A 19666-nucleotide genomic window follows, 5' to 3' on the forward strand; every position below is an offset into this window, starting at 1 on the left:
TCTGGGTTAGCTCAGTTAGCTCTTAGCTACAGGCAGCATGGAGTTCGCTCGATGTCAATCATCAACCATGACGCTCACAGCCCCCCTCTCAGCACCACCTCTTTGCCCATAATTGTAATTTCCGGGTGAGATGACACACGTGATCCTGCCAAGATGGCGATGGTAGGAACCGCCCACCGAGCTTCAGTTCAGCTCTTCAGAAACCTATGGGTGATGTCACGGAGGCTCCATCCATCTCTATATAAAGTCTATGGATGTCTATGTAAATATATGATGTCTATGTATATATGATGTCTATGTAAATGATGTCTATGCATATAATGTCTATGTATATGATGTCTATGTGTATATGATGTCTATATATAAATATATGATGTCTATATATATGATGCATATGATGTCTTTGTGTATATGTCTATGTATATATGATGTCTATGTATATGATGCATATGATGTCTATGTGCATATGATGTCTATGTATATGATGCATATGATGTCTATGTGTATATGATGTCTATGTATATGATGCATATGATGTCTATGTGCATATGATGTCTATGTATATGATGCATATGATGTATATGTGCATATGATGTCTATGTATATGATGCATATGATGTATATGTGTATATGATGTCTATGTATATGATGCATATGATGTATATGTGTATATGATGTCTATGTATATGATGCATATGATGTATATGTGTATATGATGTCTATGTATATGATGCATATGATGTATATGTGTATATGATGTCTATGTATATGATGCATATGATGTATATGTGTATATGATGTCTATGTATATGATGCATATGATGTATATGTGTATATGATGTCTATGTATATGATGCATATGATGTATATGTGTATATGATGTCTATGTATATGATGCATATGATGTATATGTGTATATGATGTCTATGTATATGATGCATATGATGTATATGTGTATATGATGTCTATGTATATGATGCATATGATGTATATGTGTATATGATGTCTATGTATATGATGCATATGATGTATATGTGTATATGATGTCTATGTATATGATGCATATGATGTATATGTGTATATGATGTCTATGTATATGATGCATATGATGTATATGTGTATATGATGTCTATGTATATGATGCATATGATGTATATGTGTATATGATGTCTATGTATATGATGCATATGATGTATATGTGTATATGATGTCTATGTATATGATGCATATGATGTATATGTGTATATGATGTCTATGTATATGATGCATATGATGTATATGTGTATATGATGTCTATGTATATGATGCATATGATGTATATGTGTATATGATGTCTATGTATATGATGCATATGATGTATATGTGTATATGATGTCTATGTATATGATGCATATGATGTATATGTGTATATGATGTCTATGTATATGATGCATATGATGTATATGTGTATATGATGTCTATGTATATGATGCATATGATGTATATGTGTATATGATGTCTATGTATATGATGCATATGATGTATATGTGTATATGATGTCTATGTATATGATGCATATGATGTATATGTGTATATGATGTCTATGTATATGATGCATATGATGTATATGTGTATACGATGTCTATATATACGATGTCTATATATACGATGTCTATATATACACACACACAATGTCTATGTATACGATGTCTATGTATACGATGTCTATGTATATGATGTCTATCCACACTTGTGCGCTTAAAGATGACGACGTAAAAGGCGACAGGCGCGTTGCTGCAACTGCGCATGCGCATGACGTCACAGTATTATTTCCGACGCAGCTGACGATGTAAACAAGAAAAGACAGTCGAGGGCACAAGGGTTCAAGCAGGCCGCTGTCACCGCAAATGATAGCCCTTAAATACAAATAGACCGGCGGTCATGGGGCTCCCCGTTACTATTAAAGTCAATTTCCGGGGGAATGTGAAGAGATTTTTGGCTCAGGATCTGGACAAACTGGAGTGGGAGTCCGTGGAAGCGTGGGTAAGCTGCTAGCTGAGCGTGTTGGCTAAAAGCTGGCGCAGTTTGGTAAAAAGCAGGCCCAGACATGGCCTAGACACGTAAACAACACAGCAATCAAAAGGTAGTCGATAAAGTTGCGCCAAGCTGTGCACATAAGTGGTCATTTTTAAGATAGCAAGTGCGTCAAAGTCACGACATGGAAAATGGTTTTGGTTTTTATTCACGTTAATTTGTTTGTAAACATACTTCCCGTATGACGGTGTCCTTACTGACGTCCTGCTATGGGTGTGACTGAAATAAATGATTTACTTAGTGTTTGTTTGAGGATTTGACCTCCACTTTTTTTTTTTTTTTTACATTATGTTTCAGATTAAAGCATCATTTGGAATAAACCATTTTCAAGTGAAATACTTTGATGAAGACAATGAAGAGGTAAGAGACTACATAAACAGGTTATAGTCAGGAAGTATTGATTGTTTGCATAAACCACACTAGAAAATATTTTGTTACAAATACAAATGTATATTTCAACACACACAAACCACTTCTTTGTTTGCACTTTAAACGGCTACATTTATTTATGTGTCATAGTTAATGGAGGGACAATAACCATTTTGGTTAATTGCAATCTAATTTATTAATTCTTATGTATTTACCTTTTTCTTTCAGATTTGCATAAACAGCCAAGGTGGGAACTTTATTTACTTGTTAATCTAAGATTGTAATGTGTGCATTGTTGTGTGAAATTCTTGAGCCACTTTTATACTTTTGTACTACTTATACCTTGTAGATGCAGAGATTTAGTTATTTTCCTAAAAGAATGCTGTTATGAGATAAACAGGCTTAAGGTTCAAAGGGTTAATTATAATAATGATCAGTCCAGTACTTCTGTCTGACTGTTGTCAGGGATTTTTCTTTTCCATTAAGTCACTTAACTGTATTTCTTGAATCATATAAGCAGCTGCACTGTAATTCCCAAATAGTTTCCAGCTGAAAACCTGGTTTATGTCAGTGTGGCGCACAGGGTGCTTTTAAATAAGGATACATAACAAGTACAGAACAGACAAGTGTCAGGCTTAAACTCTTTACAGCAGATGAAGGGTTTCTAAAAGTCATGGCCTTTAAAATATAGGGAAGACCCAGCAAAGACCTTCCACAGGACTTATGAATTTGCTTTCATTGTTGTTTTTTTTCCCTGTCTGTAAAGCGTTTTGGGATGGCATTGCTGTGATTTGACGCAATATAAATAAAGTTGAATTGAATTGAATAGTGATGCATCTGGAGCCATCTCCTTTTCACTGAAGCCTCATCAGAATGGTGGACGGCTGTCATGATGTTATTCAGGGATCCAGGGGGGGAATTAGGCTGACTGGGGTGAACTAAAAATTCAGTATTAACAGGTTTGATGGAATGATGATTCCTCCCTGGAGCCCAGACCTCCACATCACTGAAGCGGCGCGGGGTCCTCATGACAGAGCAAGGGCTAGAAAACTATTTCTAAAGACTTTCAACTTTCAGCTTGAGGTTTTAAGTTGTTTAAATTGTACAGACTGTTTTGTTTGTTTGGTTTTTTTTTTTTGCCTCATATTAGTAAATACTAGAATAAATGTGTACACAAATTTTCTTTTTCAAAGAAAAATGTGTGGTCCAAGAATTTTTAGATTCAGAGTACAAGTTCCTGTGCAGTAAAAAGTTTTTTTGTTTGTTTTTTCCAGATGAGTATGAAGAAGCTATCAAGGTACAGTGGCTCTGCCAGATTTCTTTTTAATGACAAAAGTTGATGACTAATAGACTTTATTACAGCTAGATGCTTGCTCCATTGTGTCAGCGTTCTTATCGCTGCACAGTAACAACAGAAAGCGTGTCATAAGTCGGGTCTCATATCAGATGAGTGTGCATGTTTGTGCACATTCTCTTTCCTTTTGGCTCTAACTTTCATCTTCCACGCAGAGTGCAGAGAGGCAGGGCAACCAGTTGCACATGAATGTGTACAAGATGAAAGGACAGGCCTGTGGAGGGCCGCTGAAGACGGAGGTGAAGGAGCTGAAGGGAGATCTCCGGCCTGCTCCTCCTTATCCGTCAAGAGTCAAAACAGTGGACAAAGGCACTCAGGTCACGCCAGAGAGAGAAGCAGTAAGGACACAAATGTTTTCTCTTCCTCTCCAGCATGTTTGGTTTTCCTCTCAAATCATCCACAATTAAAGGAAAACCGTTTTTCTTTATTTAAATCTCAGTTTGCTCCATTTCTGTGTCATATTTTCATTAAACTGATGGCATTGTGGTTTATTTTCATGCAGGTAACAGTTAAAGACAACAAGGGAAACAAACCTGAAGATGAGCCTCCTCCCATGTGGTTTCGATCATACATGGAGAAGGTTGGCTGAGAAAAAAGGCACAGTGTATCTGATTAAAATATGTGTAGCTTCAACACACAACACACTTCTTTTTTCTTTTTTTTATGTAGTTTAAGGATGAAGTTGTAAAGGAGGTGGTGGAACGGATGTGCAGCGACTTTTCCGGCCAGTGTTGCACCCATAAATCCTCTGACAGGCTTCAGGAGGCCACCGGGGCCAGTGGAGGTCCTACGGGTCCCAGACCGGGCCCTTCCACCTCTAATGGGTCGCTCGGCTACACCCCAAACTGCAGCAGCTGCAACAAACTCACCGCGGAAGGAGCCTACAAATGCAGGTAGGCGAGACGCGCGCTAACATCCTGAGGAAAGAGCATGTCCTTTTCTTCTATGGTTGTTTTTAGGGCTGTGACGATACGCTTTTGTCCCGATTCGATTCCGATTTTTTGGGTGCCGATTCGATTTAAATCACGATTCTAACAATTCTTCGATATAGCTGATTTTTGGAGATTAAAAACAACATAAATGTATGAAACTTTTTCTTTTCTTTTTTTGCTTGTCATTTTTCTTCATTTCAATGAGGAAAAAACAACCCAGCAGCCAGACCATCATTCTGCTGCTGTCATGCCCAAGAAGACAAGTAAAAAGATCAATAAAAACTGTAGAAATTACAAAAAATTTACAGTGCATTTATTTTTATTTGAAAAAAAATCTTTTTTTTTTTTTTTTTTTTTTGACAAAAGAATATATTTTAAAGTTGTGAAGAAAAAAAAAAAAAAAATCCCGATTTCCGATTTTTTAATTCAGTTTTCCCACCCCTAGTTGTTTTCTTGAATTTCCCCTCAATCCATCAGTCAAACTTTATTTGTAGAGCACTTTTACATACCTCAACGTAACCAAAGTGCTGTACAGGTAAAATAAAACAAATCAACATTAAAAGCACTAAAATAAAGACAACATAATAGTTAAAAGACAAAATAAGACAGAAAAGACCTGGTGGTTCTGCTCTCCGGAGTTAAAAACCAACATAAGAAGATGAGATTTAAAACCACTTCAAGTCCCAGCAGACCTCACCGAAAGAGGGAGGCTGTTCCAGAGTTTGGGGAAAAGGCTGTGGGTCTACGAGTCGAGTCCTCAGGACTACTAGAAGCATCTGGTCTTCTGATCTAAGAGCTCTAACCGGACAATGATGCCTCGCGGATGAATAAAGTATCTTTGATTTGATTTATGCTGATTTATCGCCCATAGTGATTGATTTTGTCTGTTTTCCTGCCAGTGTCTGTCCATCCTGCATCCTGTGCGAGATGTGTCGACACAGCCACGACCCCAGCCACAGCCTCGTGAGAACCAAGACACCTCTCTCCATCCCCGAGCATGGAATGTCAGGAGAGTTAAGGTAAACCTCCGACACAGAGGATCACTCCATCTACCTCTTGATATAAAGAGATATGTTTGCTTACGACAGCGTTAGCCCTTTTTTCTTCTCACTGAACATGAATTTAAGTCAACACAAAGCTGGATTGTAAAATATTGTAGCTGCTAGATTACTGTAATTAAAGGCTTATGAGTGGGGATGTGCTTTTTGGTTTTTGTTTTAATTAAAAAAAAAAAAAAAAAAAAAAAAAAAACTTTTGATAGTCAACAAATAGGTGTTCCTGATGACATTTCAAACCAGGTTCCCAAGGCGAGGAGACAGGACTGTGCGCAAGGCCGAGCGACAGCGCCTCAAAGCTGAAAGAAGGCAGCTAAAAGCAGAAGTCAAGGAAATCAAGAAGAAACTGAGACTGGAGAAGAGAGGGCTGCAGTGGAGTGGACCCTCTACCTCAGGCAGAGCCAACCTGACTAACATGGCCTCAGCATCCACCCAGGTCCCAGCCCTACCCCCTCCTACCGCCTCAGAAACAGCCTCAGGTCCAGCCACAGTCCAAGGTCCCATCCCAGCCCCGGTCCCCGATCCCCAGGCCTCCAGTCCAGAGTAAGCGCCACCTCGGAAGGGCGTCCGACAGTGCTGGGTGCTTCTAACCCAGCATGGATGCAAAAAAGTCTTTTTTCCAAGAAAAATCAAAATATGCCATCTTTGTAATCTAATCTGTATGAGTGTATCGCTGGCTGTTCTGGGGTGGTGGCAAATGTTGGAACTACCTCAATGTAAAAACTGCTGCTGCTGCTGCTTCGTAGATTTTCTAAGAAAAAAAATGCTTTTGAGCTGCAAAAAAGAAAAAAAAATCTGGGGTCCTGCTTTTTTCTTTTTTTTTTTTTTTTTTTTTATTCATAGAGAGCAAAAGAGATGCGTATTATAAGAAACCAGGGCTTTTTTTCAACAATGCTCTGTACACTTGAAACTAGGGGTCCCGGGGTCTCGCATACGTCCTTGGTGCCCACTATGGCTGCCTTGTTTCTGGATGAAAATCTGCCTGACGGCACCCGTCTGGAACCTGGTACCAAGTTCATCAAATACTGGAAGATGAGGAACTCGGGCACTATCAGCTGGACCTCAGAGACTAAGGTACCCCTCCCCCACTCGTCGAGAGGCCAGGCTCCACTCTCTTTGCCCTCTGCTTCACTTCTACTTTGAGTCTCCACTCAGTTGATTGCCTCCTCTTATCCACTAACACCAGCTAAGATTTCTTTCCCAGGCTTACACCACTAATTCCCTTTTTATGTTTGAGATTATTATGATTTAGTTCAGTTGAATCTGTGTTGTGGTTTTTAAGTTAAGTCTCTGTCTGAGTGTTTGTTTGTGTGAAAGCGCCTCGGGTGAGCGTGTGGATTTGTTTCAGGTGCGTGACTCTGGCTGCATGTTCTTGTCTTTGTGTCTTTTGTCCTTTTTCGCATGCATATTCCTATTTTGTGTTTTGTGTATGTGTGTACGTGCACCCAGCTAGTGTTCATGTGGGGAAACCTCAGCTTGGCGTCAGAAGAGAAGAGGGAGGTGCCGGTACCCTTACTGCTGCCTGGACAAGTGGGAGTGGTTAGTGTGGCCTTTGTCGCTCCTGTGATGGAGGGGACGTACACTTCCCACTGGCGGCTGGCGCACTGCGGGTGTCAGTTTGGCCCGCGTGTCTGGTGCAGCATCGTGGTGGACCCTGGCAGCAGCCGCAATGCGCTCGGGCACCAAAGCAAGCGACTGGCAAGTCTGCTACCCAGTGACACCTTCTACAGCTACAACTTTTTACATGTGCTGTGCACAAGTCCAAGGCCACCCCTCATTTCTTTATCAGGTCTTTCCAAGCAGCCAGACTTTGTTTTAGTCTTGTGCAACGGTCTTGATCAGCTGTTCTCCAGGCTTTCTGAAGGCCTTTCAGTGACCCCGTGATCAGTCCGGATAACTGGAAGTCATCAGACAACAACTGGACTTCTTAGACCCGATATTCGCAAAAGCCTTGCCCACATTTTCCAGCCTGTTATCGAGCACGTCGGAGCACATCGGAGCACGTCGGAGCACATCGTGCAGCTTTCAGAACATCCAGTCCTTGCTGAAATGTGACAGGACTCGCGGTCTTAGCCCGCCTTCCCGGCGCTACGCACCCGCACACATTTTTCTTTTGTTCCGCTCACATTTGAGTCGAGCTTATTATTTAAATATTATTTAAATTATTTAAATATTTATTTAAACGTAGAAAGAAGAAAAAAGAAAATGAAGCCAAAACAAACACACTAAAGTGTCTGTTGAGAAGAATTGGGAAGAAGCCGGTGGGTTTTTATTCCCACCATTTCTCCGTGTTCCAGTGAAATGATCATAGTCACACTATACTATACACCATACTCACACTGATGATTAGGAACCAAAATCTACAATATCATAATGGAAAATATGCAGTAATAATAAGACAGTGGTGATAATGATAACGGTAGTACCAGTATATGATAATGAAAATATTAGCAGTAACAAGAATAACAGAAAAAAATCATCACCATGCTTATCATAGTCCCATGTATTAAATACTGACTGGGTAATATAACATAGACACTGCATCTTTTAACAGAAGTGTTGCTGTTTTGCATTCAAACTCAGATCTAAGATAACTTAATAAATCAGATAAAAGCTTCTAGATGAATAATTAGAGGGAAAAAATAAACGTTTTAATCAGATTTCTCACAACTGACCAGATAACTGTTATTATCTGATAGAGGATGTCAGACTATTCTGTTTACATGATGACTTAAAAAGAATCAGATTTTCTTAAAGCTGGGGTAGGTAATGTTGGAGAGCTAGCAAGATGTGAAAGTGGCGCCCTATCTTGGCTCCGCCCCCTCTGGTTTTGCTTTTTGCATGATCCAAGGCTAAACAACTCCTTATTGGTCAGAGTTTTTACAGATTTACAGTAAACTGAGGGGGGTCTAACTATATTTCTTATTGTTCCTGATTACAAAATGTAAATACTACTATCAGGATGAGGAACCACTTCACCCAGAGTAAAAGGAAGAGAAGTCTCTGAGCGACATTACCTACTCCAGCTTTAATGTGCATGGAAACTGGTTTTCTTTGGACATTAGCTGTTGTTTCTACTCATTTTCAGTCATTTCTTTCTTTTTAAGAAGATTGTGATTTTGTTACGTCATTTAAGCCTCAAAAACCAAAACAAAAGAGAAAATAGCCCTTTAAAAGAAATAGAATAGCATGTTTACACCAACGGAGTGATTGCGTCAGTGCTGTTAGTTGACGGTATTTTTATAATCATATGCGGTGTGTTACCAAAACATTTCTGGAAACTGGATAAGTGAAGGTCAAAAGAAGAAGTTTGTGCCTTAAAGCTACAGCAGATGAACAGCAGCTGAAAATGATGTCTTTTACAGAGCGTAAAACCTGACAGCCTCCAAGAGGTTCAACATCTACTCACAGAAACCTCATCAGAAAAGGTTTCCATGGCAGGTCGACTGTGAAGCTGTGCCAAAATGACACAAGAACTGGACTAAAAATCTGTGGCTGGCGTTCCGGAGAGATACATCCTCCACACAGAACTCAGTTTTAGTAAAGCATCTTGACAAAGAAGTCGTTCAGCATCCAAAGAAGACCTTCAGAAAGTCCTTCAGGAAGCCTGGTGAACCATTCCTGAGAAGACATAACCAGAAAACTTGTCTCATTGGATTCAGGATTGCAGAATAAAGCTGCTCGTACCAAACGTTGACTTTCAAGCTCATTGGAGTTTAAGCTCTGTCCTTGCCTTGATGTTTGCATTATTCAATAAATTACTGCATCTGTTTCTTCATTTCCTGGATATTTATAAAGAAATGAGAAGTGGCCCAAGACTTTTGTACAGAAATTTAGCTCATGTAGTACAATCTTTTTTTTTTTTTTTTTTTTTTACTTCTTTGTTATGAATTTATTATCAAGACATTCTTAAAGAGAGAGAAATCTGAATTTCTTGCTTACAATGTAAAATGTTTTTGCTACTTTTGGCTTTTTTTTCCTTTTTTTTAAAAATCGCACTAAACAGATTTCTAAGATATTACAAGCCTGAATTATTTCAAGCGAGTATTGTAGCAGAAGATGATTGACTTGGATCATCAGGCTGAATCATTTCATCACTGTAGTCGAAGAAGCGCCATCTGCCAGGATGGACATTAACCCGAAAAATAAGCAGATTAAAATAATTCTCATGATCTGGATGTACACTGATTGGTTTTTTGGGGGGAAAAGGTTAATTTTATTTAGTCTTTTGTTACCAGTTCGCTATATGTACATAAGAGTCTTTTTATTGAGAATTGAACTAAACCGGAACAAAGTCCTGAGTTGGATCACCGTCTTACATGCTTTGAGACTAGTTCCAAATGTGAGTAAAAATCCACCAGAGACTAAATTCTAATGATTCAATTCCTATTTATCCTTCAGAAGGAGGAGATGAAGCCAGTGGAGAAGGAGGTAAAACCCAAGGACAGTGCTTTTGCCTTCACTGTTGACCTCCCTCAAGAGGACTACTACTTTCCTTCAGTTGACCTGCTGACTGCCCAGGTGCACATTCATAAAACCCTGACATCCAGCATCCTAGAAAAGTGTTGTCATATTTTGTCCAAAAGTAAACAATTTTATTCCAGATCTGACCTGCAGTTATGGTAGTAATAGCACAGCGAGACAGGACTCAGTCAGTTACACAAATCAGCAATGTGGCACCTTCCCACAAGGCTGTGCTGAAGTGTAATTAATGTGCAGCAACCTGAAAAAATATGTTTTCTGTTTTATTTTAACCCAGTTATGCCACCGGCTCGTCATTTGTTCTCATTCTGAATCAATCTTTGCTGTTTTTCTTTCAGGATCTACTGTCGTTTGAGTTGCTGGACATAAATATTGTGCAAGAACTGGAAAAGGTTCCTAACAACACTCCTGTGGGTGAGTCAAAGTCCATGCTTTAGCTGCATTTTCTCGTTAAAGTTACTGCATTTGTAGATCTGAGCAAATAAACTTTTTTAATTTTTTAGATTTGACACCCTGCATATCCCCCCTTCCCCACGATGCCCCAACATTGGAGAAGTCCATTGCTACGCAGATAAAAGATGCAGAAGCCACGGGAGTCGGGCGACTTTTTGGTGAGATTGGGTGATGGAGTCGAGCGTTTTATCATCTTCATGTTCAGGTGGCGCGTTAAAGTCGCTGCTTATCTTTCTATGTGTGTTGCATTTCCACAAGGAGTGAAACTGAGGCCGCAGAAAGACACGGTGGAGCCTGTAACGCAGGAGGAGGAGAGGGAGGAAGAGATCAGTGGTGCTCAGTTCCTCTGTGAGACGGTCATCCGCTCCCTCACTTTAGAGGAAGCCCCCGACCACAGGCCTCTGCGCAGATCCCTGCACAGCAGCAAACCGCAGGGTGAGGAGCCACCGTGCCTCTCAGCTGCTTCCTTGCTTTACAGAATGCATTCTTTAGCTTTTCTAATCTCCAAACAAACATTTCCAGTTTTTTCCCGCGGTCCCAGCATTTGCTGTGAGAGAGCAGTGGAGGCCGAGAAGATGGAGAAGGTGAATGAAGGTAATGAGGTCAGTGCTGCTGGGAGTTCATCTCCATCTACAAAGACAGGCCTCAATCACATCATCCTGGAAGAGGAGGCAAAAACAGGTTAGCGGACAGCCTTCTGGAACATGCTTGTTGCTTTAACTTGTTTTTGCAGTACTTCATTTGATTGTCTGCCTTTTTATCCGTTTTACTAGTTCTGCTTCTGGAAGCAGAGAAGGAAAACCTGCTGATCAGCTCACATCAGACAAACGAGGACAAAGACGTTTTGCATGTCCTGGAAGACATGAAGGATAATGAGAAAGAGGAGAGTGGACCCAGGGGTGGAGACTGGGATGAGGTGGGTTTTTAACCTTTTGTAAACAATCAGTTATGTAACTTGAGATGACCAAATGGTGCCATATGAGAGGTATAATCATGAGATGAGCTGGGATGATTTACAGGACTGGGACTTTAAAACTCAGCCTTCTGTTTCTTATTTGCAGTGTTAGTCTTCATGTCTTTTACTTTGAAATGCCCTGATTGCTGCACAGCCTGGTTTCAACAGATGCAGACCTCCGTGTTTATGGACACAACTGCTGAGAAATGCAGCCAGTAAGAGCAATTGATTGATAAATTATATGCCTCAAGGCTGCGCCTCTTTGGATCCCTATTCTAACCAACTTGAGGCTGTGATTGGCTAATGAGCTTGACACACTGGGAGCAACAAATGACAGCTACGAACAAAATTCATCGCCACCCAGGTGAAACCAAACACACAGTGTTGCACATTGTGCCCCCGGATTGCTTATCTGAAAGAAATGTGAGTGGTCATGATATTGTAGAGGATTTTGGCATTTTCTCTGCAGTACTTGACAGATGAAAGCATGAAGAATGATGAGTCGGAAGATTTTGCTTGAAATTACAGAAATCTTGCTGTCAAATCTATTTTTACAGAAGTAAGAAACAACCCTGGGTCCATCCTATTTTAAAGACACTGAAACATCCAGGAATATGTCAGCTGATGTCAGATCTCGAGGCCGATCCAGAAATATTCGTGTTTTACTTGACGAGTCAATGAAAGCCTCACTGATTGGTTGTAGAGGCACACAACGGTGACAAAAGTTGAACGTTTTTTTAACTTTCTCTTGTTGCATCGCAAGCCTCCATGTGAACGTCTATGTGGACGAGAGCACATGCATGATATTGCTGGTCTCCTTTACTGAAGGAGGGCAGCAACTTTCGCCTCATTGCACAACCTCCAAAGAATATGACTGAAGAAGAAGAAGCAGCGCGTCTTCACCCACCTCCTGTGTTGAGCCCATAATCCTGTTAACTGAAGTTCTCACAGTTTTGATGGCCATTGAACAGCTACTGCAAACAGTCCTCCCTCTTTCTGATCGGTATATTTAGTAAATAAAGCTTTTTAAAGGGGTAAATTACTCCGACGGCCAAGTTTTGTTTCTTTGTTTGAGGAAACACTCAACTCGGTCACATATCTGCTGATGTTTTACATGGCGGAGACCTTCTGAAGTTCCCCTTAAAAAGCTCCCCAACAATAATAAAGACTGCAAGAATCTGGAATCCTGCGTGACTTGGAAGGTTGTGGTTGTTCTTATCCTTTAATTAAAGTCACTCCGGCCAGTTTTTAATAATGAGAATATCACAGGAGGAATTTTTTTTTTTCCATCTTATCAGAATTTACTTATAAATATGAACAGAGATCAACAGAGTCACACCTTTTTCTCCTCACAGGTCAGCAGTCAGACATCATCGGTCTCCTCCTGTGATGATTACATCATCGTCCTCCCAGACTGCTTTGACACCAGCCGACCTCTGGGGGAGTCCATGTACAGCTCCGCCATGTCGCAGCCGGACGCCAGCACCGTAGCTGCGTTGGCCTCAGCTGATCCAGATGAAGACCGGGAGATGGAGGAGGGCTGCGACTTTGAGCCGTGCAGGGAGGCGCCTCTTAGAGAGAGGGAGGAGGAGATGGAGGCGATTGTTGCAGAGGAGTCAGCAGGCAACACCTGGACTCTGGCCGTCTCTCCCATCCACAGCAGCGTGAACCAGATGCTGTGTGCTTCCCAGACTCTGGATGCTGTGACGCTCACCCCTGAAGTGGTGCCCCCGCCTGTCTCACCTCAACCGCTGCTGCCCCCTCCGACCCTCTACTCACCCAGGTTAGATCAGAACCAGTCCAGATGATTACATTTTAGGTTTTCTAGTTGCAATCACAGTTTTTCATCTATTTCAGGTCTGAGGCACTGTATCTAGCTGAGGATCCCAGTCCTCCAGCCTGTGACCCATATGAGCCACACCAACCTCGGGTTCACCTAAATGGTGAGATTTAGCATCACAGTGACAGAAAATATCAACATAACGAGCTACTGCACGCTTTCCTCATTAGACTCGGAGGCATTTTGCTTCTAGGTCTGAAATCCGCCTCCAGTATGGCCTCGCAATTTACTGTTAGACTCATTGTGTTGACATGACTCAGCAGTTTTGTTCTTTTAGGACTGTTGACTTCATGGATGTGGCAGGGGAAGCACATTTTCTCCTGTCGCTGAAAGACAGGAAATAAGAAGGCACACAGACATGCAGGACTTGTTGCATCAGTAAAACTCCATCTTCCTCTTCTAATATGGGGTTTTTTGTTATTTCCTTTCTATCTGCTTTGCAGTTTCATCTGGATTGTCAAGATCAGCAGGCTCAGCATCCAGTGCCTTTGAGACGTATAATCCCAGACCGAGCAACGCACTGCAGCCGAGGTGTGAAACAGCAGAGTGAAACTTGATTTAAACAAAACCCAAGCTGTAGTTTCTGTGTTGTGCTAAACCCTTTAATGTCTGAGTGTATTTTACAGTTGTATCTAAACAGAATAAATACAGTAGAAAAATATAAAGACTCACTGACAGATGACATGTTTGGGGGTTGCTCAGGTGGTAGAGTCGCTTGTCTTGTGACCTGACGTTCCCCCGCGCTGAGGATCGCTCCCAAGCCTGGATAAATGTTGAGGGTTGCGTCAGGAAGGGCATCCGGTGTAAAAACATGCAATTTGTCCTATGCGATAATTCGCTGTGACGACCCCTTCAGAGGGACAAGCCGAAAGGGAAACATCTGACAGATTATGATTATTTTCGGAAATTTGTCCACTATTGGCCTCCGCACACTCAGTAAATTATATCAAACACCAAGTTGAAGTCTATTTTATACCATTAGATGTCAGTATTTCTTACACACTGTACCTTTAAATATGAAATAAATAATAGTTATTCAAATAAAATAAAAATTAAAGGCCGAATACATTTTTTCTTAAGTAAACACATTAGAAGGAATTTTTTGTTTTGTTTTGTTAGATTTAGTTACCGCAGCTAGATTCAGTTACCCTTAATAAGGGGGGCTGCACCATAGACCTTATATGAAAGATGGACGGAGCCTCTGGCGGTTAAAAGTGAAGCCTGTGCGGAAGTGCATAAGACTGTAGTTCCCCCTTCATCCACTAGGGGCTGCAAAACAGAGCAAATCCCCATAGACTCCCATGTTAAAAAGACCAACTTCACAGCAGAAATAAACATGTTTACAGCCTGGTTCAAACATCCATTTTAGGTTTAATAGGTCAGGTTTACCTTCATGACAACTGTGGAGGGAGTGAATTTTTTTCTAACTCGCCCGTTTAAAAATAATTTAATCTCGAAATTTGGCATATTTAGGGGCGCGTCCTTTTGATTGACAGGTACCCGATCTCCGGCTTCAAGTCAGAAGAACATAGAACGACTGTGGCTTTTAGCCGGTTAACAACGTGACTTAGCTTTAGCCCGCTTACCTCCATTAGCTGGTTAGCTCCTGTTATCTCTGGGTTAGCTCGGTTAGCTCTTAGCTACAGAAAGCTCGGAGTTCGCTCGATGTCAATCATCCACCATGATGCTCGCAGCCCCCCTCTCAGCTCTACCTCTTTGCCCATATATGTATTTTTTGGGCGAGACAACATGCATGCCCCTGCCAAGATGGCGATGGTAGGAACCGCCCACTGAGCTTCAATACAGCTCTTCAGAAACCTACGGGTGACGTCACGGAGGCTATGTCCATCTTTTTCTGTACAGTCTATGAGCTCTATAGTGGCTAGCACTGTGGCCTCACAGCAGTAAGGTTGTTGGTTCGATCCTCGGCTGGGGCAAGGTTTGGTCAGTGGCCTTTCTGTGTGGAGTTTGCATGTTCTCCCCATGTATGCGTGGATTCTCTCTGGGTACTTCCTCCCACCATCCAAAGACATGCATGCAGGTTAACTGGTTACTCTAAATTGCCCCTAGGAGTGAGTGTGAGCGTTAGTGGTGTTTTCTCTGTGTGGCCCTGCAATAGACTGGCGAGCTGTCCAGGGTGCACCCTGCCTTTCGCCCTAAGACTGCTGGGATAGGCTCCAGCTCCCCCCGCGACCCTTCATCAGATTAAGTGGTTAGGATAATTAAGGAATGAACAAGTTAATATGGCTGTTTTATTTTCTTTTTGTACCAGGGGGCAAGGAGGCATAACAGAGGGATTTGTCAAGGGGGCCCTTTCAGTGGCCGCATCAGCTTACAAGGCCCTCTTCACTGGACCAAACTGTTCCATACAGGTGTGTTTTGTGTTATTAACTCCTAAAATGACTCTTATTGCTATTTTTATGGATCACGTCACACCTCTCATATGCAATAGCTTTCCTAGGATTTCTTATCTTTGCTTATCTCAGTGCATTTCTTCGGTCACCGCTTCTTTACCACTGTAAACTTGCCAACAGCAGGAAGACACAAGCCAGTACTGAACTTGGCTTCTGCATTGGGTTTCATTGTCTGATTCTGGACAAATCACTCAAAAAATCCATTATTGCAACACTTACAATGCCACTATATGTCATGATAGTGATAACTTTTGCGTCATCGTAAGGGTTGTTGATAAAAACAGCAGGAAAAACTTCAGCTGGAGGTTCTAAAGTTAGTCCAGCTTCAGTTTGATGAGCATTTATTTATAAAAATGTGAGCAAATTAGCTGTTAAACCAGATATTACGGCATTGTTGTTTAGTAGCATGAAGCTTATAAAACATACCTTCCAGTAGTGCTAATCTAAAGCTACAGCAGGGTTTAAAGTGTGCAGGATCTTCGATGTGGAGATTTTGCATCCAATCCAAAAAAGGGGCAATGGGGTGGGGTGGAGGGACTTGATTTCTACGCTATATGTTGGCGATTGTCATGTTTAGTTTGCAGCTTTGCTCTCAACCAACACTTTATGAACCAATCGGAAGGTAAGCAGACTTTGGAAAATGGTTGGTGGAGAGATGCAGATCCATAAAGATTTAGTATGTCAGCCACCTGCTGACCTGTTAGTTTCGCTCAATCTGAAGTCTGTCAAGCACCAAAATGGAGGAAAATTTTGAGAGTTGTCTGTGAATTCACATAGGTAAATAAACATATCTTTTATGCATCATAAAAGAATCCTGGGGAGGAAAGAATCCAAGTGTCCTTAAAAACAAAAAAAAGGTCACGCTCAGGAGGATTTTTAATCCCCTTTAGTGGTGGCACAGTGTTTATAAAAATAGTGGAATGATCCCGTTTCTAGTTGTTTCACCTGCTCATACTCATGTACTTGTAACTGTTCAGCCTTTTGGGAACAATTTCATTTTAGCTTCATGTTTTCACACTTAAAAACACTGCAGGCTTTAGAAATCAGGGATGGATGAAAGGAAAGCACACTATTTGTTACGTCTGTCACACATAAATGTTATCTATTTCCCATGTTTCACTTTGATCTCTTCCTGTTTTGTCCCTCTGCTCCAGCGAGGCATAGATCCAGCCGCCAGACAAGACCCTTCCATGATGGCCATGCTAATGGAGATGGGCTTCAAAGACCAGCGGCTCAACCAGCAGCTACTGAGAAAGCATGGCTACAGTCTGCTGCATACAGTCAATGAGTTGGTGCAGATGGCCGAAGACGGCCAGAACGATGCTGTAGATGCGCTTCACTGAGGGAGACGGAGGCAGAAAGACGGTGACTTTAAGTGATTAAGATTCATATTCCCGAGTTGATTAAACTTTGAAGCTTAATATAAAGAGAATAGTTAGAGTTTGACCTGCAAAACCCCTTTTTCCAGTTCTTTGGGTTCATTTTGATTTGTTAAAGGATAGATGGTTAAGTGGGATCAACATAACTATCGCCAAATATGAAGCTTGATTGGTAGAAATGAATGGCCACTGATGAAAGGCATCTCTTGCCTTTGCCTTTAATTTAGCATTAGCATTTATCATTCTGATAAAAATTAAAACTATATACATGTAAATTATTATGGATGGTGGTTAACTTCTACCTTGCCTTGTTTACTTTGGCTATAGAGCTTTATGTTAGTCACAAGAAGCAGGAGCTGTAGTATTGGCAGGAAAAGTGCATCCAGCTCTTCATCTCTGTGTTTGTCTGGCCGTTGTAGCTGTTTCCTCAGTGCTAAAGAAAAAATTATTGTTCTTGACAGGTCTTGGCTTGATTTTAGAGCTGGTTGAATGTCCTAAAAAAGAAAGAGAAGCCAGCTCTTGTGTACAGTGGTGTGGTTGAATCTAAATGGATATCCCGGGGTGTAAGGATGAGATGCAGTAATAAGATATTTAAGACTTTCTTGGTTATTGTAGTGAAATCTGCCTAACAATGCAATCTATTTCTGTATCAGAGTACTCTTATTTTAGACGTTGACATGTGGAATGTATACTAAACTGTCCGAACGGATCACTGTTCAGACTCTGATGTTTTCTACAGCTTTTTAGGAGGCATGACGGGTAGAGGCTTTAGAAATGAGTCATGTCCTTTTGTGATCTTAGCACAGTGACAGTGGAAAAAGGTCGCCCTTTGCATCCTCTTATCAACCCTGCTTGCCTACATTTTCACAAGTCCACATTCCAACACCAAGTAAACCCCAGCAGTTATCATTAAAAACCAATAAAATCCAAGATGTCTCCAACAACACATTCCTTAGACTCATCGTGGAACCAAGTATATTTTATTTGATTGCATTACCTTTATGAGAGATGATTATCGGTTTACTGAAACATACGTGTCATGTTAATTGACATTGTGTTGTGTGTCTGGATTTAAGTTCATGTGTATAAATTTGTGTGTGATTTCAGGTTTTCAGAACCATAATTTTCTTACTTTTATGATTGTTCATGGTTTAAAGAAACATGCTCTACAGAATAATTCTGAATATATCTACATTGCTTGTCAAATTATTCTTCTGCACAGAGTGTATACTTTAAAACCCCTTTCTGTCAACCCGCCAATAAACTGTTTGCACATCTCCTTTTTGCCTCTTTAACCTTCTTCTGTTAATGTGGGTGAAACTGCACGACACACACTAGGTTGCTTATAGATTCTGTGCTAGATTAACTATATAATGTCCTACTGAGGTCAAAGTGTGCTGGTAATGACACTTTTCAGTCAAAAGATGTAGTGCCTTAAAGCTGGATTTTAAAGGCAGACTTCAGGGCCCCAGTTGGGCCTCCCTAGCACTAACTTATTTTTCATTTTATGATTTATCTTTGAAATAACTTGTTCTGCTGTAAAAGATGACTTTTCTCAAATGTCTGGTGTTAAAATCTCATATGGAAGGTATTAGTTTTTCTTTGTGGAGCACCACTGTCACTAAGGGATAAGTTTTACATGAGGAAATTTGCTGTATGACAAGGTGTTCAGACAGAAAGAATTGATAACACTTATGTCTACATGTTGATGCCACAGCTACTACAGTGTTATGTAACAAAAACAATGGAGAGAAATTAGCAAATGTAAAAACCTATTTTATATTTCTATTTCAGTCGAGCAGAAGATCTGATTTAAGCACAAAAAGCTCCATTGGTTAGTGGCCTAAATTATGACTTTTAAATCACTGTTACATAAGGTGGGCAGACTGTTTAGCTTAGCACAATGTTAAAAATGGAGAAACAGGCTACACTTACATTTAGGCTCATAGTTAATATGAATATAGTTATATTATGGTTTTAAGTATGTTAGAAAATTACATATGTCGCTTGACAAGGTTTAAACTGGTATATCTAAATTACTCGTTTATTTGATTTTCTTTTTTATTTTTTTTAATTTTTATAAATTTGGCTAGTTAAATGTAGCCTGTTAGCTTAGTTAGTACAAACATTTGGAAAGAGGGAACCTGGTTACATAAGACCAATATTAATTAAATTACAGAATTTTACATTCAATTTAGTATCAGATTATCAATTTACCCTTTAGATTTGAGTGTAAAGAATTTTTTTAAAAATTGTGTTATGGTCAATAAAATTATAGTTTAGCTGGCTTTAGATTTATAATTGTATTTCAATATTGGCAAATATTTCTTATGCACAACATAATTGCAAAGCAAAGTTTG

General features: G+C 40.5%; 1 protein-coding gene across 1 annotated transcript; it reads left to right on the plus strand.

Annotated features, from left to right (window-relative positions):
- Positions 1-1840: 1840 nt before the first annotated feature.
- On the plus strand, positions 1841-18558 carry nbr1a (NBR1 autophagy cargo receptor a). Its single transcript, XM_079261363.1, has 22 exons — positions 1841-2022; positions 2371-2433; positions 2671-2689; positions 3717-3739; positions 3952-4134; positions 4299-4376; positions 4466-4689; positions 5628-5747; positions 6027-6326; positions 6698-6857; positions 7233-7481; positions 10185-10304; positions 10604-10679; positions 10769-10876; positions 10977-11153; positions 11241-11399; positions 11492-11634; positions 13029-13456; positions 13531-13616; positions 13957-14044; positions 15786-15885; positions 17082-18558. The coding sequence occupies exons 1-22, from the start codon at positions 1921-1923 to the stop codon at positions 17268-17270; spliced, it is 3195 nt and encodes a 1064-aa protein (XP_079117489.1). The 5' UTR covers positions 1841-1920; the 3' UTR covers positions 17271-18558.
- The last annotated feature ends 1108 nt before the right edge of the window (positions 18559-19666 follow it).

The sequence above is a fragment of the Telmatherina bonti genome (assembly GCF_933228915.1).
Source record: "Telmatherina bonti genome assembly, chromosome: 21".
NCBI lineage: Eukaryota > Metazoa > Chordata > Actinopteri > Atheriniformes > Telmatherinidae > Telmatherina > Telmatherina bonti.